Source organism: Scyliorhinus torazame, chromosome 6 (genome assembly GCF_047496885.1).
Source record: "Scyliorhinus torazame isolate Kashiwa2021f chromosome 6, sScyTor2.1, whole genome shotgun sequence".
In the NCBI taxonomy this organism is placed as follows: Eukaryota; Metazoa; Chordata; class Chondrichthyes; order Carcharhiniformes; family Scyliorhinidae; genus Scyliorhinus; species Scyliorhinus torazame.
In genome coordinates, this window is record NC_092712.1 from 162,576,719 (window position 1) to 162,604,184 (window position 27,466).

The window sequence follows — 27,466 nt, forward strand, 5'->3', positions numbered from 1 at the left end:
CTCAGCTTCCACCCTAGCTCCCTGAATTCCTGTTTTACACCCCCGTCCCTTTTCCTACCTATGTTGTTGGTACCGATGTGTACCACGACTTGTGGCTGCTCCCCCTCCCCCTTAAGGATCCTGAAACACCATCAGAGACGTCACAGACCTTGGCACCCGGGGGGCAAGCATGGCTTTTGCTTCAGATCGATTCCGGACACGACCTGGCAGCCACGAAGCTGCAATACTCTGTAAGACAGTATGTTCTAAATAAATATTAGGGGCGGGATTCTCTGACCCTCCGCACCGGAATCACGCCCGGTGGGGGGGTGGAGAATAGCCGTTCACGCCGGAATTTTCCGCGATTCTCCACGGACCCGCCAGTCCCACACGCGCGATCGACGGGGCGCTGGTCGGGGGCCGTTGGAACAGGACCCCGCGCACATTCTCAGCGGTCGACCGGCTGAACTCCCGCCAGCGTGGTTTACATGTGGTACCACCCAGCGGGAGCTGGGACCCGCGGTCGCAGGGGCGGTCCTGGTGGGGGGGCGGGGGGAATCTGACTCTAGGGGGGGGGCCTCAGCGGTGGCCAGGCCCGCGATTTGGGGCCACCGATCGGCGGGCCATCGCGATCTGGGAGGAACCTACCTTACTCCGCGCGGGGCCCACTGTGTGGCTCCGCCATGTCTGCGGCGCCCGCACCGAGGTGGGCCGCCGCGCGCATGCGCGGACCCGCTTGCGGCCGCATGGTCTGGACAGCAGGGCCCCGTCGGCAGCCAGAGCCGCGGGTTGCACGCCGGGGCCCGGTTAGCCCCCTGGAAAATGGAGAATCACCCCAGACTTTCGAGGAAAAAGTCCGGAGTGATTCTCGCCTGTTTTCCGGCAGGCATGGGGACTTAGTCCCCAAAAGGGAGAATCCCGGCCAAGTTGTTTCATACCCAGCTTGTGAACCAAAGTTATTATTGGAATATGTGCAGAGAGCACAAATTAACAATGTCTGTGTTGAGCGATGGTAACCTTGAATATTGTGGAGGCAGCCTGTTGTCTTCCACAACCTTTTGTCTGTAATAACCTTGACAGGCATCCTCTGGATAACGGAGACCTAGAGGGTTCCAGCCTGCTTTTGGGGTCTTGCTATGTGGCAGTGACAATCTCCTCGGCCTGTGGAGCTGGAGCTGAAGCGATCGCTGAAAGACAGGATTCGGCCAGGCAGGACATTGCCGGGGTCACCTGGGTGTTTGGCTCGGACTGTGCACCAGCTTCTTCTGCTCCCTAAGGAACGCTCTGTCAGGGGAGGTGGTCGTTGTAGCTACAATAGCAACATTTAAGAGGCATCTTGACAAATACGTGAATAGGGTGGGAACAGAGGGATATGGATGCTAGACGTGCAGAAGGTTTTAGTTCACTAATAATAAACTTTATTAGTGTCACAAGTAGGCTGACATTAACGCAGCAATGGTGTTACTATGAAAAGCCCCTAGTCACCACTCTCTGGTGCCTGTTTGGGTAACAGAGGGAGAATTCATAATGTCCAATTCACCTAACAAGCACGTCTTTCAGGACTTGTGGGAGGAAACTGGAGCACCCGGAGGAAACCCACACAGACAGGGGGAGAACATGCCCCAGGGGGGAGAGGGTCCTGCCTGATGGCAATGTCAGGGGTAAGTGAGTTGGGAGTTCCATGGGGGTGTTCTACTTTTATTTCTTTGAATTGTGACGCTGTGGGACCCACCCCTTAACTTTTCTTTCACTCAGTTCCTAAAAATGCAGACGAGGATGCCGTCCTTGGGGTCGACGGCTTCCACCCCATTTTTCCCGCTTGTTGCACCACCCTGCAAAAAAGTAGAAATTTTCATCCCACATTTCCACTGCTCTTCATATGATAAAGTGTGCCTAATGACTCTCCTAATATCTTAAATGACCTTGCTCTAATCTTAAATGTAAGATTTGACAATGGCATGTATTGCTTGTTATTTGATATCTACCAATATTGACACAATTAGCACCTAAGCCTCATTGGAGTAGGCATTTGTCTCTGACTATGGTACAAGACAAGAGGCATCAGTTGCTTGATATTCAATTCAATAGACAACAATGGAGCGAAATATTGGGCACTGAGTATAACACTGATCCAACAGCACTCATTTCATGTATTGTCCCACTTGAGACCCATTTTTAACAGCCAATGTTTAAACCTATCAAATATTGATCCCTCAATTAAAATACCCAACCCAAGAATCTATTCTTAATCACCACTACCTATGGAAATCTTCCCTTTAGTGTATTGTGAATTTTTATAAAATCCACGACAAACCCGGGAATCATACTTATTTTCACGGCATAATTCTCGTGACCTATGCAACCAGTTGTTTGAAAACAAAATGCAACTACTCGTTCCCACATTTCTCATTGTTTTGGACTTGTACTGTTGCTAAGTTATATGACATGGTTATTTATTAAATGCATAAATCTGAGGCCAAGAAATGCTGCCACACTTAACGGGCATAATTTAATGGCTGTGCTGCACTTAAGCGAGAGCGCGGCAAACCCGTTAAATCATGGGAGAGGCCAAAAATGTGAACCTGGCAGAAGGGCTGCTGTGGGGATCCGAGGAGATGAGTGGGGATCCTTTGATCATAGGCAACGAGGTCAGGGCACTGGAGTTGCTGCCACGGTGCTCAGTGGGGCTGGAGAGCCCCCGTGTCCAACCTCTGTCAGGGTGAGCTGCCATCGGTGTGGGGGGGGGGGGGGTTGCAGAGCAGGGGGATTGGCCACCCATGGGCTTGGTGGGCAGAGGAGGGGGAGAGGGCTGTCTCAGCGACCAGAACTCCATCATGCCAACCCATGACCCAGGGGCTGGTTTAGCACAGTGGGCTAAATAGCTGGCTTGTAATGCAGAACAATGCCAGCAGCACGGGTTCAATTCCTGTACCGGCCTCCCTGAACAGGCGCCAGAATGTGGCGACTAGGGGCTTTTCACAGTAACTTCATTGAAGCCTACTTTGACAATAAGCGATTATTATATTATGTGGTCTTGTTCGGGGGCAACCCCAACCCGCCGGCTCCACCGACCACCCATAACCCCCACTGACCGCGGAGGCCTCTGGCCGTATGGCTGAAGGCTATAGCGAATTGGGAATTGGCAATCGTGAGCACTCCATACATCCCAAGTGATTTCCCGTGGGTAGGTGTACCATGTAGCATGTGGTGTTATTGTTTAGCATCCGAATCAGAGCGTGATGCCTGGACACTGTGCCTGAACACTGCAGGAGGCAACACCTAGGACCCAGTGGCCAACATCCGAACACCCGTGGGGCTGAGCCCTGGCACCGGGGGCATAGGAACATAGGAATTAGGAGCAGAAGTAGACAATTCAGCCCATTGAGCCTGCTCCGCCATTCAATCAGATCGTGGCTGATATCTTCCAGGTCTCAAATCCATCTCTCTACCTGTTCCCCATATCCCTTCAACCCATGTTCACTGTCTGTATGGAATTTTTACATTCTCCCCAAGTCTGTGTGGGTTTCACCCCCATAACTCAAAGATGTGCAGGGTAGGTGGATTGGCCACAATAAATTGCCCCATAATTGGAAAAACAATAATTAGGTACTCTAAATTTATTTTTTAAAGGTTTTTACCAGAAATATATATCTCCCTCCACCGCACTATGGGGCACTATGGGGCAGCGTGCTCCAAACATTCACCACCCTCTGCGAGAAGTAGTACCTCCTCATCTCTGTTTTAAATCTACCCGGTGGGAATCTCTGTTTCTGAGACCTGTTTCGCCGCCAACGCAGAATTTGTGGACTTTCACGATGGCAAAACTGACGCCGCCCCGGACCAATTCTGTTACCGTTGTGGGGCTAGCACCGTCGCCACATGGAGAACAATTGATTCTAATAAGAAATGGTGTGGATTTGCCGGTTTTGCGATTGACACTCAGGAGGCTGACAAGCTGCAGCCGCATACACACACTTCACTCCCCACACACACCATCCCAGGCAACAAGGTGGCAGCGAGGAGCGCAGCACCAGGGTTCATGGACGCCAAGCTGGAGACCCTCCTGGATGGCGTGGAGGAGAGGAGGGTGACTTGTACCCAGCCCAGGAAGGAGGCTGCCAGCTGCAGGCATTCACCATGCCTGCGTGCAGGTGGCAGAGGTGGTCAGCACCGTGGGCAACATAGTCCAGACCAGCCAGCAGTGCAGAAAAAAACTGCACAACCTCCTCAGGGTGACCAGGGTGAATAGATAGCATTGTGCCCCTGTCACCAACCTCCATCTCACACACTCATAACCCTACCGCCCCCCCCAAAACCAAATGATGGCCGAACCCCCCACCCTATCCCACATGCCGGTACCCATATCTGCCGCCATGGCCGGGTACCTGGACACTGCGACCAGCTGCCCACTCCCTGGATTGCATAAGTCGGACTGTCCAACGCTGTCTTCTTCTGTTCCCCCCTGCCAGCCCCGGAGAGGGCCACGCACAACCGCCGGGAGCGGGAGAAGAGAGGGATGGGACTGCCAGACCTGTGGCCCCTCACCATGGCAGAGCAGAGGGCCCTGAACTTGGATCGGTGGTCCAGAGGAAAAGGAGGTTGCCGAGGTGGAGTCCGGCTGGAGCGAGGAAGTGGGACCCCGCTTAATTGCAGTTCCCCATGACAGGTGTGTCCACCCTACCCCCAAAACCATCCCCACACACCACCCTCACCCCACACCACCCTAATCGCAGCAGGCCGCCTCCACTCCTGCTGTACTGTCTGGAGAATCACCAAGGCATGGGTGCAAGGCACAGTTTAGTTATAGGGGCTCGAGACAAATCTGTGAATATTTGTTCACATTAAACACCTGTTACCATTGTTACAACCTGCCTCAATCCTCTGTCAGATGGGTGTGAGGGATGGGCTGGCCTGGACTGGCCAGGTGGTGGGAGGTGCAGGGGGAAATGGGGGCGGTGGGGGGTCGGAATAGGCAGACTTTGTGGGTAGGCTGGGCTCCCTATCAGTACGGATGCCCCTGTGCACCGAGCTCTGTGAGATCCCAGGCAGGTCCCCACTTGGCACCTGGAAGGACCCCGTCATGCAAAGGTTCAAGGCGACAATCACCTTGACGGCTACCGGGAGTGTGTGTGTAGCCCATGCCCTCGCCGTGCCAGGTGCGCCATGATCTGGCAGATATGTCGCACTGTTTCCCTACTCAGTTGGAGTCTTCGACAGCATACCCGGTCCAGCAGGTCCTTGAATGACAGGGGATGTCTGTACACATGAGGTCTCATGTAGCGCCTCCTTGGCACCTCCTCCTCGGCCTTTTGGGTGCCTCACTCCCTATCCCGAGCAGCTGCCACCTGTCCCTCTGCGGCACGCTACACTGCTGCATGTTCCGCTGCTGCAGTTTCCTCCTCCTCGAGCATTTTCAGCTCATACAGTCGCAGGGCATCCCCCAGGACTGCGGCGACTGGCAGGAAGGCCACCATTCCTGGCTGAATTGTCAAACGCCTTCTGGAAGACTAGCTATACTACACCCACAGGTTCTCCATTGTCCACCTTGCTGGTTACATCCTAAAAGAACTCATGCAAGTTTATCAAGCATGACTTATCCTTAATAAAACCATGCTGACAATGGTGGATTGAGCTTTGTCTTCCCAAATATTCAGTCATCTCCTCCTTAATGATTGATTCCAGCAGCTTTCCCGCCACAGAGGTCAAGTTAACCGGTCTATAGTTTCCTTCTTTTTGTCTCTCTCTCTTTTTGATTAGGGGAGTTACATTAGCGTGTCTCCAATCCACCGGGACCATTCCACAATCCAGAGAATTTTGAAATATTATAACCAATGCATCCACAATCTCTGCAGCCATCTTCTTTAATACTCTAGGGTGCAGGCCATCAGGTCCCAGAGACTTACACGCCTTTAATCCTATTAGTTTATTCAATACCGTCTCCCTAGTGTTGGAATAAGTTCCTCTGCATTAGCTACAGTTCCTGGAAAAGTGTTAGTATCCTCTACCATGAAGACAGAGGCAAAATATTGATTCAGTGCCTCTGCCATCTCTGTGCTTCCCATTATTAACTTACCAGTATCGCCCTCTAAAGGGCCAACATTTACTTTAGCTATTTTCTTCCTCTTTATATACTTATAGAAGCTCGTGGTGTCAGTTTTATGTTTTGTCAATTTTCCTTTCATAGTTCATCTTAGCTTTTTGATTCTATTTTCAGTAGCTTTTGTCTAACCCCTAAAGTTCTCCCAATCTTCCAGTTTGCCACTAGCTTTTGCAGTATGGAATGCCCTAGTTTTTGCCTTGATGTCCTACTTGACTTCCTTGTTTAACCATGGAATGTTTTCTCCCTTTTACAATTCCTCTTCCACTGAGGAATATACTTTAATTGAGAGGTATTTAATATCTCCCTGAACATCCGTCATTATACCGCATTTGTCCTACCCTCAATTATTTGTGCCCAGTCTACTTGGCCAACTCTTTCCTCAGGCCTGTATAATTACCTCTGTCAGTACTAAAACTCTAGTGTGGCATTCGATCCACCCTCGCACAATCTGAATTTGAAATTCTAGCATGCTGTGATCACTCCTTCCAAGAGGATCATTAACGAAAGACACTTTATCAACCCTTCCTCATTACATAATACTAAATTGAAAATAGCCTACTCCCTGGTTGGCTCCATAACATCTCCGCATTCAGAAGGTGGGTTTGTGCACCGTGGAAGGGACCAGCGTCCGGTGCAAGTATCATTAAATTTCGGGTGTCTGGGGAACAATGTCTGGGGTCCGGTGAGCAGGAGCCCCCACTGCGGCCAGGAGTGTAAGGTCAAGATGTGGTAGCGGGAGCAATGGGGGGGACTGGAGTGTCCCATGGTGGGAGACACAGCTGGTTGTCAGTACCGCACCCTCTCCCAATTCCTTACAGATATTACACGGGATGGATAATATCTTGCACCCTGTGAAAGCTGCCCTAGTGGTGCTGCTGGCAGGCCAGGCGGGCAGACGGTGGAGAAGATGACAGCAGCAGCATCGACAGAGGCACAACATGGTGGCCCATGTGCAGAGCCCCATCCCACATCCTGCAGACCCAGCCACCCAACAGGCCAGGGAGGGACCCAGAGGCCCACGACAAACCAAGGTATACAGATGTCCCTGGTCTTTCGACAACTGATGGAAGGCGTGTGCTGCAGGAGGCTCTACCTCAACAAGGGGACATTGCAGCACCTGTGCCATGTCCTCACGGACTTGGCACCATGTTGGGGAGGAGGAGACCCACTCCCCGTGGCCGTCAAGGTCACCGCAGCCCTGAACTTCTATGCCTCAGGATGATTCCAGGACTTGAGCACTCACTGCAGTCCACTGCGGTCACCACCCTAGCAATGTGACCTCGGTGATGTGCATTGCCGGCACCATCTCCTGCACCCATAGCCACTGTCACTCCTCCAATCTCCCTCCCTAACAGCACAGTGGGTGTACCTACACCTCAAGGACTGCAGCAGTTCCACTTGGCAACTCACCACCACCTTCTGAAAGGCAACGAGGGATTGGCAATGAATGCTGGCCTGACCAGCAACGCCCACATCCCGTAAATAAATTAAAAATAAAATCAGCTTCAGGCCTGCTGGTCGGTCACTGACACCCGCTCTGAATCTCACCGCCGCACCCTAGCACCTGTATCAGCTCCGGGTAAACCAGCATCTGACAGACCCAGCTCAGTCCTGGGATCCAACAGACCTCCGACTGCTGACTCGCCTGGGTTTTCCTGCCTCCATCTGATGTGCATCAGCAACTGTGTGGTGCTGCTCACCAGAATGTGCCCCAGAAGCCTGTCCAACACCGCTGCCCACCGATGAGTGTGTCTCTGCGCTGCTTGGCTTCCTCGAAGCTTTCCTCCGAGGTGTTCCCATGGGAGTTTGGGGGGGGGTAGTGTGGGGGAAACTACTCCGGATGGACCGGCACCATCGCATGAGGATCCTGCTGGGGATTAGACATATGCTCAGTGGGGGGGATGGGCCATTATGTATAGCATTAACAACTCATGTGTGACAGGTCAGCTGGATGTCGGCTGATGGACCCTCACCTCTGCGCCGTATGCAAACCTCGATGTTGGTGACAGATCTGTCCTCGGCTACCCCTGTGACCTCCAGTGCCCGTTCCTTGTCGGGGTTGAGGACTCTGATGTCCGGCACCACGCCGCCCATCTGGGCCCTCTCCCTTCTGTTGTGAGCTAATTTCTCCTGCGGGGACACAGAGGGGGCATCGTTACCTGGAGGCATGGTTCAGCATGAGAGTGGGAGGGGGCCCGAGGGGGTGGGGGGGTTTTCAGGGGGGGAAATGGGCTCGTATTTTGGGGGGAATGGGTGCTGGCGAGGGATGGGGAGTGGGGGGTGCGTAGGGATGGGGGGGTGGGGAGGTCTTGGGGGGGGGCGGGGGCTGGCACTGCTGGACATGGTTGGGCCGGGGGACGGAACATTGCTGGATGGGAGCGGTGCCAGGCACACTCTCATGGGGTTGGGGTCGGGGGTCCAGTGCCAATCCATGCGGCCCGGTGCAGGTCGTTAATCTTCTTACGGCACTGGGTACCGGTCCTCCTGCTCATGCACCCTGAGCTAACTGCCACTGCCACTTCCTCCCAGGCAGCGCTGGCTGCCCTGTGGCTGACCCTCCAAGACCCTCGAGGGAACAGGCTATCCCATCTGGCCTCGACCACATTCAATAATCTGCCCAGGTTGGCAGTCCCGAATCGTGTGGCTGGTTGTCTCGGCAACATGGCTGCAAGCTGAGTAGGGTTGGCTGTGACGGAGTAGTTTAGGTGTTGCTCTCCCTTGCAGCAGGGGCTGGCGGGCACAGTCCTGGCCAATCAGCCGGCAGGACCATCATTTGGGGCGTGATGCCCTTAGAGCCTTGTTAAGTGGACCAATTTAGGTTTTATAGCAGTGATGGCCTCGCCAGGTCGAGCGTTGGGAAGCTCGCAACAGTTCCCGCTCGCTACCACACTTAGAAACCTTTCTATTAAAACGTACCCAACAAGATATCTAATGGCATTGAACAAAAATATCTATTTTGTTTAAATTATTTTAGAACTCATATAAAACATGCACCAGGGATATTAAACATTGTGGGAGTTATATGCATCACTGACCGCACTTTATTTTGGTTTGAGAAACTGATAACATAGTTAAGATTGACGCCTTTGGTTTTCCAGTTGGAGTCACATTGGCGCATCTCCGAGTCAGACTGAGTGCAATGGCTGGAACACCCGCTCTATAAATGTACCAGGTTCAATCAGAGAGTGAAGAGTCCACTTGATTCCGCTGATCCGGAGTACACTGAAGTCAGGCGTCACAGCGAGAACTCAACAGTGGAACAACTCAACCCACTCTGTCCACATCATGGAGTTTCAGCTTCTCTCTGTGATCTGCAGCATCTTACTGCTGGCTCAGCAGTTTGACATTGTGCAGACAGGTAATAATCCACCTTGTAGAAGTTGAAGTTTTCACTTATTTTGAATATCAATGATTAAAAATATTTGTGACTTTACAGAAAAATAGTTGTGATGTAATAACCCCTCAAAGCAATAACTCCTGGAACTGAATCTAGCGGGGCAAACAACTTGATCACAACTTCCTGTGTTTATAGCAGAGATCTGGTGCTCAAGAAGTAGAATTTGCTGTCAGCTTTGCTGGTAAAGCAACAGGAATGAAAAATGGACAAAAGTGTGGAGCATTCTTGATTTTATTTAATCATTTCTGGATGTGGGCACTGCAGGCAAGGCCAGCATTGTTGCCCTGCTGAATTCTGACATTGTCCTCATCATTTTCATTTTATATTCATTTATGGAACTTGGGGTTTGTTTCCATTTTTTTCCAATTCTCTTCCCATACCTAGTGGTGCAATAGTCAGCCGTGCATATGCGCGGCCCGGGACCGGCCCATTCTCCGTCTGTTTACGGCATGGGCGGCGGGAGTTTCAGTCGGTGCCTGTGCTAGCACCTCACCGGTACCGAAATCGGTGAGGGTTTCATGCCAATTTCCCGGTCATTAAAGACCACACATGCTCTGCTAGCGTCAGCATTTAGTCTCCCAAACGGATAATCCAGCCCAATGTCTTTTGACTTGTCTTTTTAGCATTTTTACGCATTGTGTTTGCACAGTACAGCACAGGAACATGCCCGATGGCCCTCTAAGCCTGCACCGATCATAATGCCTGTCTGAAGCGGCACGGTAGCACAGTGGTTAGCAATATTGCTTCACAGCACCAGGGACCCGGTTTTGATTCCTGACTTTACTGTGTGGAGTCTGCATGTTCTCCCCGTGTCTGCGTGGGTTTCCTCCGGGTGCTCCAATTTCCTCCCACAAGTCCTGAAAGCTGTGCTGTTACGTAATGTGGACATTCTGAATTCTCCCTCTGTGTACCCGAACATGTGCCGGAATGTGGAGATTCATGGATTTTCATAGTAACTTCATTGCAGTGCAATGTAATTCTACTTGTGACACTAATAAAGATTATTATTATAAAACTAAAACTTTCTGCACTTCCAGGGTCTATATCCCTCTATTCCCATGCTATTCATGTATTTGTCAAGATGCCTCTTAAACGTCGCTATTGTAGCTACAACCACCTCCCCTGGCAGCCCATTCCAGGCACTCCCTACCCTCTGTGAAAAAACACTTGCCTTGCACTTCTCCTCTAAACTTTCCCTCTCACACCTTAAACCTATGTTCCCTAGTAATTGAATTTTTCAACCTGGGAAAAATGTCTGACTTTGCACTCTGTCCATGCCACTCATAATTTTGTAAACTTCAACAGGTCATTTTCTCAACCTCCTTCATTCCAGTGAAAACAATCCGGGTTTATCCAACCTCTCCTCATAGCTAATACCCTTCAGACCAGGCAACATTCTGGTAAACTTCTTCTGTACCCTATCCAAAACCTCCACATCCTCCTGGTAGTGTGCCGACCAGAATTATACCCAATATTGCAAATATGGCCAAACTAAGGTTCTGTACTGCTGCAGCATGACTTCTTGACTACCTTTGCCACTTCCAGTAATCTGTGGACCTGTACACCCAGATCTCTCTGTCTGTCAATACTCCGAAGGGTTCTGAAATTTACTGTATAATTCCCACTTGTATTAGAGCTTCCAAAATGCATTTGTCCTGATTAATCTCCATCTGCCATTTATCTGCCCAAGTTTCTAACCGATCCATATCCTGCTGTATCCTCTGACAATCCTCTTCACTATCCGCAACTCCGCCAATCTTTGTATTCCGCAAACATATCAATCATTTTCTTCCAAATCATTTATATATATTACGAACAACAAAGTTCTCAGCACTGATCCCTGTGGAACACCACTAGTCACAGCCCTCCACTCAGCAAAAAGCACCCTTCCATTGCTACCCTCTGTCTTCTATGACCGAGCCAGTTCTGTATCCATCTTGCCAGCTCACCACTGATCCCGTGTGACTTCACCTGATGTAGCAATCTGCCATGAGGGAGCTTGTCAAAAGTTTTATTAAAGTCTATACAGACGCCATCCACTGCCCTTCCTTGATCAATTATCTTTGTCACTTCCTCAAAAAATCTGCTAGCCCTTGTTCCCTCTGTCTTCTACTTTTCATAGATTATCATAGATTATCATAGAATTTACAGTGCAGAAGGAGGCCATTTGGCCCATCGAGTCTGCACCGGCTCTTGGAAAGAGCACCCTACCCAAGGTCCACACCTCCACCCTATCCCCATAACCCAGTAACCCCACCCAACACTAAGGGCAATTTTGGACACTAAGGGCAATTTATCATGGCCAATCCACCCAACCTGCACATCTTTGGATTGTGGGAGGATACCGGAGCACCCGGAGGAAACCCAAGCACACACGTGGAGGATGCGCAGACTCCGCACAGACAGTGACCCAAGCCAGAATCGAACCTGGGACCCTGGAGCTGTGAAGCAATCGTGCTATCCACAATGCTACCGTGCTGCTACCGTGCTACCGTGCTTTCTGCTTTTCAGTCTTTCATTTCCAACTTTGTTTCCCCCTCTTGCGTCTCCCTACTCAGGTTCCCAACCCCTGCCACTCTAGTTTAAACACTCCCCCACAGTACCTCTGCGAGGATATTGGTTCCAGTCATGCTGTAGTGCAACACTTCTAGTTTGTACAAACCCCACCTTTGCCAGAATTGACCCCAATGCCTCAGGAATCTAAATCTTGCCCTCCTACACCATCTTTCTAGCCACACATCAATCTGGTCTATTCTCCTATTCCTGATCTCGTTCGCACTTGGTACATAGAGTAATCCTGACATCACTACTTTTGAGGTCCTGCTCTTTAATTTATTTCCCAGCTGCCTATATTCTGCTTTCAGGACACCATCCCTCTTTTTGTCCATCATGGTGGTATCGATATTGACCATGGCCTCTGGCTGTTCACCCTCTCCCTTCAGAAAGTCATTCAGCCATCCAGTGACATCCTTGATTCTGGCAACTGGGAGGCAATGCACCATCCTGCTTTCCACATCTCCATCACTTAAGTAACTGTTTTTCATGTGTTGTTGGATTATTCAATAGGAGAGGCCTGCATCGTGGCAAATTTAATCTACTCCTTATCCACAATTGACGCACATAAACATTGTCTATCAGGAGTGATAGGTCATGGTCAGAAGTGGGAAACAGGCTGATTTTCTTCTTCCTAGTTCAGTGTACTGAGGTGATAGTAACACATTTGATGTTGTAATGGCAAATGTCAGCCACCACCATCCTGGGGTACTTTTACCGGTCAGTAATGGTTTGGTTTTCCATTGATTTATGTTTTTAGGCACCAAGATATTTGTTTACTGGTTCAGTTATTATGTAATTTTACAAAGGTTACATGCAGCAATATGCATTTTTTCTAGATGTGCGAGAATCCTGCTATTTGTTGCCCAGTCCAGGAAGCTGCAGGGCCTTAATGCCTCGCTTTTTTTACAATAGAAGCACGGAGACCTGCGAGCCATTCAATTATGGTGGCTGTGGCGGTAATGCAAACAGATTTCTCACTCTAAGTGATTGTGGAAACCGTTGCAATGGAGTTCACCGTGAGTATATGTGAAAGCATTTCATCCTGTTAAATAATGTACAGCTTTGCCAAAAGGGGATGTTCATTCGGAAAAAAGAAAACATAATAGGAATAGTGAGAGTTTCCACTTATTGGAACTGTTTTAAATAGTTTGGATAGTTGAAAAACTGAACTGTGCAACTGGTGATTATGAACTAAAAGTTAGAAGCACAATACACATTTCTGCATTAATTCTCATGTGAGTGGATTTCTGTTAATATTAGGATTGGGATTCTCTGTGGGCCGACACTGAAATTGGGAAAGACGATTGGGCGGAGAATCAGTCATGAAGTCAAAAATCATGCCGGGCGCCAGGCGGGTTACAGATTGCCAAGCTCAGGTGCCTCGACAGTGGCGCCAATGCATTCTACTCCGCACATCCAGTAAATTCTGTTTTCTATCATTAGTGGGCCCGACCCGGTATTCTCTGGTATCTCTGTGATGCTCCGCCTCCACCAGGGGAATTACCGACGGCTAGTTTCATTTGTCGTTTTAACAATCGGGAAACAGGCGACGTGGCTGATGAGGAAGAGAGACAAGTTAGGACATACAGAGGCTACCGGTCCTGCCGCTGGCAGGGCTGGTGGTGAGGTGCCGGGGTGCTTCCGCCAAGCCCGGGGGAGGCAGCAGGGGGTGACAGAAGTGACCAGGTGAAGGGCCATGGGGTCGGGGTGACCCCCCCATGGGACCAGGGTGTCCAGGCATGAACCGTCATTTTCACGGTCTGCAAGGCAGCCATCTTGTTGCGCACCCCACTGACTGCCCACCGTGGACCTGGTCGTGCAGAGTGACACCGGCATGTGTGCCCCCACCCCATGCGGCCCCGCCCCACTCTCCCCACCAACATTCCCCATCAACTGGCCCCACCCGCTGGTGGGGTAGCATGCAGCCCACAGTAGCCCCTGCAGGAAGGTGGCCAACAGGGGTAGCAGACCGTCCCGCTGGCATGGGTAGTGCCAGCCACCGGTTCAGTGATAGTAGGGATGGGCGCCAGGGCCAGAGGCCCCCATGGTGCCGGGCACTGACGGAGCCAGGGGTGTTGTGGGCAGAATGCCGGGTAACAGCCAGGAGTGTGTATAGGGATGGGGAGGGGAAATGCCAGAGCAGGGACTGCAGTGCAGACCGAGGTCACCATGTACCCGTTGGACCTGGTTGGGCACGGAGTTTTGCACCATGCAAACCTGTCAGACTTTCACCCCTGCAGACAATGGACTTCGCAACAACCAGGAATTGTGGCCTCATCCTAGTCGTCGCAGCTCTGTGGGCTGCAAGGAGGCCTTACGAGCTGGAACTACTCTAGGAGGAGGACGCAGCAGCAGCAGAGCCAGCCCCAGAGGACCAGGAGGCAGCCGGTGAGCATCAGGAACCGGCCTCCCAAGAGGCCGATGAGGAGGAGCTGCAAGGGAGGTGCCTCATGAGGTCTCATGTGTACTGGCAGCCCTTGTCATTCGAGGACCAGCCAGACCAGGTATGCCGTCGAAGACTCTGATTCAATAGTGCAGTATATCTGCCAAATCAATGTGCACCTTGCATCATGGAGGAATAGGGGAGGACTCACGCTCCCGGTGACCATCAAGGTGACGGTCGCCCTGAACCTTTACTCAATGGGGTCCTTCCAGGTGCCGAGTGAGGATCTCACAGACTTTGGTGCACAAGTGCATCCGTGCCATAGCAACGGTTCTTGACCTCGTGAGGGGTTGGTTCCTTGACGATGGAGGTTATCTTCTGCGGTCGTGGCTGATGATGCTTTTCCAGAACCAAGTGGGGGAGGGAGACAGCGCAGCGGGGAGCGCTGGCTGAACTCCAGTGCCTGGGCCAAGCCCACCCTCAATGTTCACCCATCTCTCTACACCCCGCCTGTGTCCCCAGACAAGCCTATACCATCCCTCACACCCTTCTGACAGAGCACCAAGGCAGGTTGTAACATTGTGCACAGGTATTGAATGTGAACAAGTATATACAGATTTGTGCTCTAACCCCTATTGCTATACTGTGCCCTAGCCTGTGCCAACTTAACTGGTGTCTACCTTTCTGGCCTTACAGGCCCTAAGGCTACATCTAGGTGGGTCCCCAGCCAATACATCAGGAGTGGAGGTGGCCTGATGTGATTCTCGCCATGTGACCTGGATCCCCTTTGGCGGGCGACTTCTGGGCTACGGGTCTGGATGGGCCCGGCTGCTGCCTGGGTGTCCCACTTGGTGTGATGCTGCGGTGTTCTGCCCGTTCCCTACCAGGTGCATCAGAACAGGCGGGGTTGGGGGGAGTACGAGGCACTGTGCTGTTGCGGGAGTCACCGGTACAGGCCCCATCACCACCTTCTCCCTCATGCTGTCCTATGGCCCCCGAGCTATTCCATGGGCCGGGGATGCAAGTGGAGCTATTCCCTCCTGCTACCCCGCCAGCTACCACTGCTACGTGGAGACTCATGACCATGGAGTACAGGGAGTGGATTACTTCCCCCTGGGACTGTGCCACATCATGCTGCGACTGTGCCACCTCCTTCTGGGTCTGTGCCATGTCAGCCAGCACCTCAGCAATGCCGCTAATGCCCTCAGATTTGTCATGCTGTGACTCGACCACACTCATGACCGCCGTTGCAATGTCCAGGTTGCCCTGACACATGTAGAACTGTGAGTGGGCAACCCTGTCCTAGGCCTCGACCACTGCCCGCACAGAGTGTCCCAGGCCTTGGACATTCTGAGTCATGGCCAAAACCATTGCCCCCAAGGCCTCCACCGTGTACGCTACTTGTGTGGTGTTAGCCTGGGCGGCACGCATGGTTGACACCATCTCCTGCTCCTGCAGGCGTTTTGAATCCTCCAGTTGCACCTGCAGGCACTGGATTCTCGCCGACACCTCCTCATGCAGTTCCTGGCACTGCGACTGCATCTCCACTGTAGATGGGACTGTCCTTTTCTGAAGCACGAAACCCGTCCAGACGACAGCTGATCACTGTGGTCGGGTCGCCCTCAGAACTTCCCCCCCCTTGGGGGTTCCTACCTCCACCTGCTGTACGTGTGTGATGCGCGCCAGATAGTGCCCCAGGAGCCTCTTCACTATAATGCCGAACCGAGGTGAGTGTCTCTGGAATGGTGAAGTCACCAGACTGGTGCTCCAGGTGTCTCTTGCTGTGGGGTGAGGTCTCCCATCCATGTCCGTTTCCTTCTCCTCCTCGCTGTTCACCTCCTGGAGTAGCTTCCACCTCATTGCCAGGTGATCCTGCAGGACACAGGACAAGACGCATGATTGGGCCATCCCCGGGTGGGGGAGAGCAGTGCGTGCGGAACGGGCGTTAGTGCCAGAGGCACAGTGCCACCAAGGTAGATGGTGACATCTGAATTCAATAAAAATCTGAAATTAAGTCTAATGATGACCATGAAACCACTGCTGATTATTGTAAAGACCATGGGCGGGATTCTCCGACCTCCCCCGCTGGGTCGGAGAATTGCCGGGGGGCGGGGTGAATCCCGCCCCCGCCGGCTGCCGAATTCTCCGGCACCAGGTATTTGGCAGGGGCGGCAATCGCGCCACGCCAGTCGGGGGCCGTTGGCAGCAAACGCCCCTGCGATTCACCGGCCTGTGATGGGCCGAGCGGCCGCCCGTTTTCGACGGGTCCCACCGACGTATGTTACGACAGGTATTTACCGGCGGGACCTGGCTCCGCGGGCGGCCTCCAGGGTACTCGGAGGACGCGGCAGGATCTGGCCCCACAGGAGCAACAATCCTGCGCCCTAGAGGGGGCCAGCACGGTACTGGAGCGACTCACACAGCTCCAGCTGCCGATACCGGCGTCAAACGGGCGGCGCGGGTCTGCGCATGCGCGCTGTGACCAGCGCAAACTCGCGTATGCGCACTAGTTGCCTTTTCCGCACCGGCCCCGATGCAACATGGCGTAGAGCTACAGGGGCCCGGCGTGGAGTAAAAGAGGCCCCCACCAGGAGAGGCTGCCCCACCGATCGATAGGCCCTGTGTGGTATTATCAGGTATTACAGTACGCAAGAGGCTGAAGACCATTGGTTAAACCTCGGAGTTTACCATGGGCTGTTGGTACGCAGCTCCGCCTTGACGGGCGGGGTATAAGAACCGGTGCCGTCCCAGCAGCCCTCACTTTCTGTACCGAAGCTGCTGGGGAACAGTTCTAGTCGATTAAAGCCGTCAGTTATGTTACAACCTCGTCTTTGAGTTTAATTGATCGTGCAGCAATTTAATCGACTACACTTAAGCTGAAAGAATGGATCTCCGAATCAAGCCGGAGTGTTTACAACTCAGCCCCCACGCGGAGAACTCAGCGGCGATATTTAAGCACTGGCTGGCGTGCTTTAAAGGCTACCTCGAGACGACCGGAGGCACCCCCTCAGGAGAACAGAAACTGCATCTCCTGCACTCGAGAGTAAGCCCTGGAATCTTCACCCTCATCGAGGAGGCGGAGGACTTCGATGCTGCGATCGAACTGTTAAAAGGACATTATATCCACCCTGTAAACCAGGTTTACGCACGCCACCTGCTCGCAACTAGACGGCAAAGCCCCGGGGAATTGCTGGAGGACTTCTACCGGGCGCTACTGGTGCTGGGCAGAAACTGTGGCTGCCTGCAAGTTTCGGGCAGCGAGCACAAGGAACTTCTCATCCGGGATGCCTTCGTAGCAGGTATGAGCTCCTCAGAGATCCGCCAAAGTCTCTTAGAAAAGGACACACTGGGACTGAGAGGGACACGGGCCCTGGTTGGGTCCATGGATGTTGCCTCCAGAAATGCGCAGTCCTATGCGCCTGACCGTGCCACGGCCCCCTGGACTGGGTGGCATCCCGCAGCGGCAGTCCCACTGACCTTCCCCGTGTCCCCGCAGGCCTGCGCTGTAAGACGGCCCGCTAACTCCGTCGGGCCCTACTGTTTCGTCTGCGGGCAGGCGAAGCATCCCCGCACACACTGCCCGGCCCGCACCTCCACCTGCAAAGGGTGCGGCAAGAAGGGCCATTTTGTGGGGGTCTGCCAAGCACGAGCCATGGCCGCAGTCTCCAGCGACTCCGGACCGTCGCGGCGATCTTCCCCTTGTGCCCCAGGCGGCCAGCACTCACCACCACCCCCCTATCATAGGGCCACCTCCGATCCACGGGCACGGCCATCTTGCCCCTCGGACACCTTGCTGGACGGATGGGCGCCGCCATTTTGTCCATCCCCGCCGCCATTTTGTGCATCCCCGACCACCATGTCCGATCCATGGGAGACGCCATCTTGGATGGGGCCCCAGGCCCCCAGCATGGCCGACTAGACGCTGCCCGATCACAACCCGCAACTGCTCCATTTGGCCTCGATGACGCTGGACCAAAATCGACCTCGGACACTCACGACTGCAACAACGACGGTGTTCATCAACGGCCACGAGACGTTTTGCCTGATCGACTCTGGGAGCACGGAGAGCTTTATACACCCCGACACATTAAGGCGCTGTTCACTTGTTACCCACCCTGTAAACCAAAGAATCTCCCTGGCCTCCGGGTCACACTCGGTGGAGATAAAGGGGTTCTGCCTAGCAGACCTCACTGTCCAAGGCAGGAACTCCAACAATTTCCGCCTTTATGTCCTGCAGCACCTCTGCACGGCTACACTCCTGGGGTTGGACTTCAATGTAACTTGCAAAGCCTGACCGTTAAATTCGGCGGCCCTATAGACCCCCTTACTGTCTGCGGCCTCGCGACCCTTAAGGTCAGCCCGCCTTCCCTGTTTGCGAACCTCTCCCCGGATTGCAAACCCGTCGCCACCAGGAGCAGACGGTACAGTGCCCAGGACCGAACCTTCATCAGGTAAGAGGTCCAAAGGCTACTGAGGGAAGGGGTCATTGAAGCAAGCAACAGTCCCTGGAGAGCTCAAGTAGTGGTGGTAAAGACCTGGGAGAAACATAGGATGGTCATTGACTACAGTCAGACCATCAACAGGTTTACGCAGCTGGATGTGTACCCTCTCCCCCACATATCCGACCTGGTGAACAGGATCGCGCAATACAAGGTCTTCTCCACAGTGGACCTCAAGTCCGCTTACCATCAGCTACCCCTCCGCACTAGTGACCGCAAATACACTGCCTTCGAAGCAGATGGGCGGCTCTACCAATTATTAAGGGTTCCCTTTGGTGTCACTAATGAGGTCTCGGTCTTCCAACGCGAGATGGACCGAATGGTTGACCGGTACGGCTTACGCGCAACATTCCCGTATCTTGATAACGTCACCATCTGCGGCCATGACCAGCAGGACCACGACACCAACCTCTGGAAATTTCGACAGACCGCAAAAATCCTTAACTTACCGTATAATAAGGATAAATGCGTATTTAGCACCGACCGCCTAGCCATCCTCGGCTACGTAGTGCGAAATGGAGTTGTAGGCCCCAACCCTGAACGCATGCGCCCCTTAGGGAGTTCCCCCTCCCTCACTGCCCCAAGGCCCTGAAGCGCTGCCTCGGGTTTTTCAGTTATTACGCACAGTGGGTCCCCAACTACGCAGACAAAGTCCGACCCCTAATCCAGTCCACAACCTTCCCCCAGTCGACGGAGGCCCGCCAGGCCTTCTGCCGCATCAAAGCGTACATTGCAAAGGCTACGATGCGCGCCATCGACGAGTCCCTCCCCTTCAAGGTCGAGAGCGATGCGTCCGACGTAGCTCTGGCGGCCACCCTCAACCAAGCGGGCAGACCCGTGGCCTTCTCCCGTACCCTCCATGCTTCAGAAATTCGCCATTCCTCAGTCGAAAAAGAGGCGCAAGCCATAGTAGAAGCTGTGCGACATTGGCGGCATTACCTGGCCGGCAGGAGATTCACTCTCCTCACTGACCAACGGTCGGTGGCATTCATGTTTGATAATGAACAGCGGGGCAAGATAAAGAACGACAAGATCTTACGGTGGAGGATAGAATTCTCCACCTACAACTACGAGATCTTGTACCGTCCTGGGAAGCTAAACGAGCCTTCCGATGCCCTGTCCCGTGTCACGTGTGCCACCGCACAAGTGGACCACCTCCGAGCCCTCCACGAGGACCTCTGGCACCCGGTGGTTACTCGTTTTTTTCCACTTCATTAAGACCCGCAACATGCCCTACTCCATCGAGGAGGTCAGGACAGTACCAGGGACTGCCAAATCTGCGCGGAGTGCAAACCACACTTCTACCAGCCAGAGAGGGCGCACCTGATAAAGACTTCCCGTCCCTTTGAACGCCTCAGCATGGACTTCAAAGGCCCCCTCCCCTCCACCGACCGCAACATGTATTTCCTGAACGTGATTGACGAGTACTCCCGGTTCCCATTCGCCATCCCCTGCCCCGACATGACCGCAAACACCGTCATCAAGGCCCTCCAGGGTATCTTTACACTGTTCGGGTTCCCCGCGTACATACACAGTGATAGGGGGTCCTCCTTTATGAGCGACGAACTGCATCAATTCCTGCTCAGCAAGGGCATCGCCTCAAGCAGGACGACCAGTTACAACCCCAGGGGAAACGGGCAGGTAGAGAGGGAGAACGGAACGGTCTGGAAGACCGTTCTACTGGCCCTACCGTCCAGCAATCTCCCCGTCTCCTGCTGGCAAGAAGTCCTCCCGGAGGCCCTCCATGCCATCCAGTCGCTGCTCTGTACAACTACCAATCAGACACCTCATGAACATTGTCTTTCCCAGGAAGTCCTCCTCCGGGACCTCGCTCCCAACCTGGCTAGCGACACCTGGACCCATCCTGCTTCGGAAGCACGTGCGGGCGCACAAGTCAGACCCGTTGGTCGAGATAGTCCACCTGCTGCACGCTAACCCCCAGTACGCCTACATGGCGTTCCCTGACGGCCGGCAAGATACAGTCTCCCTCTGGGATCTGGCGCTCGCCTTAACCCCAAGCGCACCCGAACCATTACCCCCCCCCCCCCAGCATCTCACTGGAGGGACAGTCCTCCCGCTACTCCTACCTGGGCCATCCCACCCACCGACGCCCCCTACAGGCGCCCCCCTCTCGGCCCAACCGTTGGCCCCACCAGCACTGTCTAGGGGTGACGAAGCTGCCATGGAGGCCGACGCCACACTCCCGGAGTTGCAGACGGCCGGAACCCCACCAGAATCACCACCGAAGCCCAGATGATCCAGGAGGACGACCAGGCCACCTGACCGACTGATTGTTTCACTGTAACTGTAACTGTAAATGAACACTGAATGTCTATATCTTCCACGCTTGTAAAACATTCTCGACAACTCTGTAAGGAGATATCACGGTACCTCCATATCTGATCATACCATGTAGATGCAATTGTAACCACTGGCCACCACCCCTGCTGGACTCTTTTTTAACAGGGGGTGAATGTGGTATTATCAGGTATTACAGTACCCAAGAGGCTGAAGACCATTGGTTAAACCTAGGAGTTTACGATTGGCTGTTGGTACGTAGTTCCGCCTTGACGGGCAGGGTATAAGAACCGGTGCCGTCCCAGCAGCCCTCACTTTCTGTACCGAAGCTGCTGGGGAACAGTTCTAGTCGATTAAAGCCTTCAGTTATGTTACAACCTTGTCTTTGAGTTTAATTGATCGTGCATCACCCTGATCGTGGGCCAGGCCACAGTGGAGGCCCCCCCAACCCCCGGGGATGGAGCCCTCCTCCCCCCACATCAAGCCGCCCCGCAGGATGGACGCCGAGGTCCTGCCGTGTAGGACCACATGTGAACGGTGCCGGTGGGACTCGGCCTATCTCGGCGGCCACTCAGCCTATCCCGCACGGAGAATGACAAGCTGCAGCCGCATATACACACTTCACTTCTCATGCACACCATCGCAGCCAGCAAAATGGCAACGAGGAGAGCAGCCCCAAAGTTCGTCGAGCATCCAGTACCTGCAGGTGCAGTTGGAGGAGTCCAACCATGTGCAGCAGCAGGAGGTGGTGCCGACAATGCATGCCACCCAGGCCAAGACCGCACGGGTGGCACTGGCCCAAAAAGGCCAGTGTCACTCTGAAGAACCAGGGGCCAGGGAGGGTGGGTCAGTGGGTGTGCAGCAAGATAGCTGACTTTCAGGCCGTGGTAATGGCGGTCCATGCCTGAGCACTGCCCCAGTCCTGTGGGGGCTCACCCCGGTCACTCAGCCTGTTCCTCCATCACCCCCCCTCCCCCGAACATGACAGGGCCCTCCCCACCCCAGCCAGCCCAGCCAGTGTCTCTCTCAGCAGCCCACGTTCGCTCCTCTCTGTGTCCTAGCTCCTCTATCTCTCCCTCATCAGCCATGATGCTGGTTTCACAATTTTTAAAAGCACAAGTGAACCGCGCCATCAGGAACTCGGCCCATCGGAGGCAGAGAATCGCGGAGGGCCCAGAAAATATCGGGTTGGGCCTGCTAATGATATGCAAACGGTGTTTACTGTACATGCATTCCGGACTGCATTGGCGCCGCTGTCGAGCTGATTTATGGAGAATCGTGATTTGGCATCAAATAAGCGCCCGTCGCGATTTCAGCGTCAGAATCTATTCCCACCCAATCGCGTTTCCCGATTTCGGTGTCGCTAATGGAGAATCCTGCCCATTTTCTTTAAATTAAGTTATTTTAAATGGAATAATACTTTTCAATGCAGAAGGTTAGCTGATTTCAAAGCTATGGTTTCTTTACAGTTGTGCCCAAATTGTGTAACCAGCCAAAAATCGCAGGAAGTTGTTCACAACGAATTTTGCGGTATTTCCACAGTCAAGTGACCTGCAGGTGTGCTGCATTCTATTACGGCGGCTGTGGTGGAAATGACAATAACTTTGTTACTCTTCAAACTTGCCAAAGGGTTTGTCCCACACGTAAGTAACATAATTTGTAGTAACAGGGAGGTGTTCGGAACAGTGGGGAAGGGATGCGATGGCAGAGTTCTGAATGGGAAATGTGAAAATAAGAATTTCCAACATGTTCTGTCTATATTATCTTTAATTTACTGTCGGTTTCACACCCTTGCTGCTTGCTGAGTGAAGAGGGTTGTAGCAGAGGGGTGAGAGCAGGGAGGGAGGGAGAGCGGAAGATGACCCAAACACAAGATCAATAGAGTGCAGATACTGGGAGCGTGATTCACCGGTCGCTGGCGCCGCAATCGTGTTCGGCAATCGACCGGAGAATCAAATCGGCGCCGCTTTCGCGATACACCACCCCCTCCAAAGTTCCACCCCCTCCGAGTACACTGCGCAAAGTATCGATGGCCTCAGGACGTTGCCTGAGGCCCGCCCCCGTAGCTCCACTCCCAACCAGCCGAGTTCCTGGCGGCATGGGTCTCTCATGGTCTCATCCTTCGGGAACTCGGTATGGCAGCTGCGGACTCAGTCCAGCGCCGCCACAGTCGGGGGAGGGCCGATCCGCAGGCAGGAGAGACTTTGCCAGGTGCTGGGGGCACTGTGGGGGGGGGTGGTCCGGGGAGTTTGAGCCGGCCAAAGGAGGGGGGGCACTATTTCGCAGGCCGGGTCCGCGAGCGGCCGGCGCCATGTTGCACTGCACGGCCGCTGCAGGCCGCCACCGTGCGCATGCGCGGCCAGGAACCCGACAATTCTCCGGGCCATATCGGCAGCTAGAGCTGGGTGCTCTATGCTGCTCGACTGCTAGCCCCCAGCTAAATGAGGATCGGTGGCTGTTTTAGCGCCATTTTGTCTGTCATAAAACGCCATCGTTCCCACGCCGGCATGGGGACATAGCCTCAAAATCGGAGAATCCAGCCATGGAAATCTGAGATTAAAATAGAAAATGTTGGAATTACTCATCAGGTCAGGTGACATCTGAAGAGAGAAAATCAGAGAGAATGTTTCAGGTCTGTGGACTTACATCAGATAAGATTTAGATTTAGATTTATTGTCACGTGTACCGAGGTACAGTAAAAAGTATTGTTCTGCGTACAATCCAGGTAGATTGTTCCATACATGAAAATCATGGGACATATGATTGATACACAATGTAAATACATAGACATCGGGTGAAGCATACAAAGTGTTCTGCTACTCAGTAGAGAAGATGCGTGGAGAGATCAGTTCAGTCCACAGGAGGGTCATTCAGAAGTCTGGCAACAGCAGGGAAGAAGCTGTTTTTGAATCTGTCAGTGTGTGTTCTATTGGATACTGTTGAGGGTGATGGCTCACCAGAGGAAAGCAACAGCAGCCATGTTCATGGCACCGTGGCTGGCTCTGCTGCGCAGGAGGGCAGGAAGAAGAATGGTGGGGCTATAGTGATAGGGGACTCAATCGTAAGGGAAATAGACAGGCGGTTCTGCGGACGCAATCGAGACTCCAGGATGATATGTTGCCTCCCTGGTGCAAGAGTCAAGGATGTCTCGGAGCAGCTGCATGACATTCTGGGGTGGGGAGGGTGAACAGCCAGCTGTCATGGTACATAAAGGCACCAACGATATAAGTAAAAAACAGGATGAGGTCCTATAAGCTGAATTCAGGGAGTTAGACGTTAAACTAAAAAGTAGGACCTCAAAGGTAGTAATCTCAGGATTGCTACCAGTGCCACGAGCTAGTCAGATTAGGAATGTCAGGATAGATAGGATGAATGTGTGGCTCGAGAGATGGTGCAAGAGGGAGGGATTCAAATTCCTGGGGCATTGGAACCGGTTCTGGAGGAGGTGGAACCAGTACAAACCGGACGGTCTGCACCTGGGCAGGACTGGAACCAATGTCCTGGGCGGGGGGGGTGGGGGGGGGGGTTGCTAGTGCTGTTGGATAGGGTTTAAACTAATGTGGCAGGGGGGTGGGTAAAGGAAACTATAATTGAGGCATCTTAACCTGTCGAACTACGCCAAGTTTGGGGGAAACTTAGTTGATGAATCAAGTCCTGGCGCAATACGACAAGTTATAAGATTTGTACTATTTGTAGACTGTGTTAAGTTGTTCGATTCCTTGTATTATTCGACTGTGTATAGTTGAAGGAATTTATATCATCTCTGCTATTCGGTTATCAGTAGCACTTTGCGAATACTGGAACTCAGCAGAAATTTGCAGTATAAACTCCTCAGGTGCCAAAAAGAATTGTTTTATTTGTAGTCGCTTGATTACAATTTGAAAGTCATTTAAAAGGCAATTCGTAGACAATTCGAAGCTTTCAGAGAATTACAGACATTATCTTTCTTTGCTTAGGCAGACAGCTCGAAAGTAACTTTTAAAAGGTCAAAGTCTGGCAATGAAACATGAAGAGAGAGAGAGAGCTAATCTTCAGCTAAACTCAAACTCAAAGTCAAAAGTGGACTAACATCACTGACACAAGTTAGACTGACAACCCCCAAAAGACATAAACCTAAAATCTAAACACTAAAACAAAACTGACTAAACTAAACACTAAAACCAAACCTAACCTACAAAGACAATACTCACAAAGACAACAAAAACCCCAACCTAACCTAAAATGGCCGGGAGAAACTTTTTAGTTATACACTTTCATATCTGTCTTAAGTCGTCTAATTACACCCCAATATAATCCTAATTGGTTTGGGTTAGACTCAAACACATTTGATTTGATGGCAAGCCGTCCATCTTCAATGTGCAACATCAGCTTTTCTGACCTAGCTGTTATCTGCATTGTGAACAATGGTGCCTTCATGTTGCTGTGTATTCAATCCCTTGACCTTGACAATTAGCACAAGACAGTGTCAAATTATCTTGCAACTGTGCTTTTTTTAATGTCACACTGTCTTTGAAAATATGCATTTGCCAGAACAACGGACTTCAGTAAAAGTGAATTATGCTGTATAAATGGGTATTAAAAACTGGGGCTCAACATTTATGCTTAAATAGCTATCTTTTACCTATACTAGTTGTATTTGAAATACTTGGCTTCTACAGTCGGCCCTTTGATAAATCGAAAAATTGAGATATATCAGAAAAGATTAAAATACATCATCAATGCGATAGGATAGGTAAAAGCGCAAAGAATCATGGCAGTTTTAAACAATAAAATGGAATTAACATTGCAACAGGCATTTCAAAATAATTATTATAATTAATAAATTAATCAAATTTGATCACATTGGTAATTAATAATAACTTCTTGTCAAATGATTATACAATAAAAGTTGAACATATGATCTAGTAATAAATGGTAAAATGATTATCAAAATTGATGTCAAGTCTTTGACATCTTCTGGATAATACACAAAAGCTTGTTGAAAGGGTTAATTTTCTTGCAGAGACAGAAAGAGGCGTATAGCTTGGAATGATGCCATTCTCATCTTTAAACTTTTTTTTTGTCACTCAAATGGACTGGGAGTAAAAGTTGGATTGCTGCCAAATTCCCGTTATCAAATTTCTTTGAACGATATGTTCTTTTGGCTTTTAATCAAAGATTGTTGTTTTTTTTTTTTAAAAAACCAGCTTCCACATTGTTTAAAGTTTTAATTTCCAGGCTAATTTTAAACATTTATTTTAAAATATCAAATACAATAACTTATTAAATATATAACTGAACCAATCTTGTGCTGTATCTTGATTTTCTGTAGATGAATTTGTCGATTCTGTTAAAGGAAACACAGCTAACAAGATATGTTAATTTCTTTCAATTAATAAAGCAACGTTCAGAATAATTACAGTTTTCTTAAGTTGACAGTTCTTGGCAACTTTTTAGCGATACATTGAGCTTTCTTTAGCTGCTTTGATGGCAGCCGTTGTGTTCTGAGTAAGTTCCCTTTTTCCTTTGGAAATTTTCTGTCCCAAGTAAACATCTTTCTGGGCAATTTGTGCTTTGTGAAAGCTAGCTTTGCGACTGTTAGTACTGAGGTGGTTCAAGACCATCCGTAAATCTTTGTCATGATCATCTTTATTGATAGAGGTTATCAGAACATTATCTTCATATTGGATAATGGTGGAAGGCCGAACAGGCAGTTGCCTGAGATGATTCTGTAAAGCCATGTGGTAAACAGTTGGGCTATTATGATACTGTTGTTGATTAACTGTAAAAGCAACCCATGGTTGTAGTTGCTTAGCCAGTAGGGCTGACCAGAAGCCATACTGGGTGTGTCTTGTTGGTACGTGTTACATGGTTGACCACGAGGTGGAGATGTATTGTAGTGAACATTGTCTACTTCATTATCATCTCTTGAATCCATCCGTTGTTTTTGATAGCATTTTGCCATCCAGTGTCCTACTCTACCACAGGAAAGACATTGTGGTATTTTCTTACGTGATTTTAATGGAGCAAGGGTACATGTTTGCTCTGGCGCTGGTGGTGAAATTGTAGTTACTGCTGATATTCCTGTAGGTGCTGCAACAGCCGCCGCTGGAGCAGCAGGTAACATGGGCTGGATTTGAGCAATAGGCTGCATTTGAGCAGCTGCAGTGTTAAAAGTTGCCTGATTGTGCAAACCACGATCTATCTGAATGCATCGGTCAACTATGTCTCGGTATGTGCCAGCTGTGGCCCAAGCTGGTAAAACCAAATTCAAG

General features: G+C 51.5%; 1 protein-coding gene across 1 annotated transcript in view; it reads left to right on the top strand.

Moving 5' to 3' along the window:
* The first annotated feature begins 9,204 nt into the window (after positions 1 to 9,204).
* The window catches only part of LOC140425114 (BPTI/Kunitz domain-containing protein-like), a 70,054-nt gene continuing 51,792 nt past the window's right edge, over positions 9,205 to 27,466 (top strand). Inside the window, exons 1-3 of the mRNA XM_072509028.1 lie at positions 9,205 to 9,437; positions 12,869 to 13,048; positions 22,682 to 22,855. Of these exons, the coding sequence (XP_072365129.1) occupies positions 9,365 to 9,437; positions 12,869 to 13,048; positions 22,682 to 22,855 (427 nt within the window). The 5' untranslated portion in view covers positions 9,205 to 9,364. The remainder of the gene's footprint in view (positions 9,438 to 12,868; positions 13,049 to 22,681; positions 22,856 to 27,466) is intronic.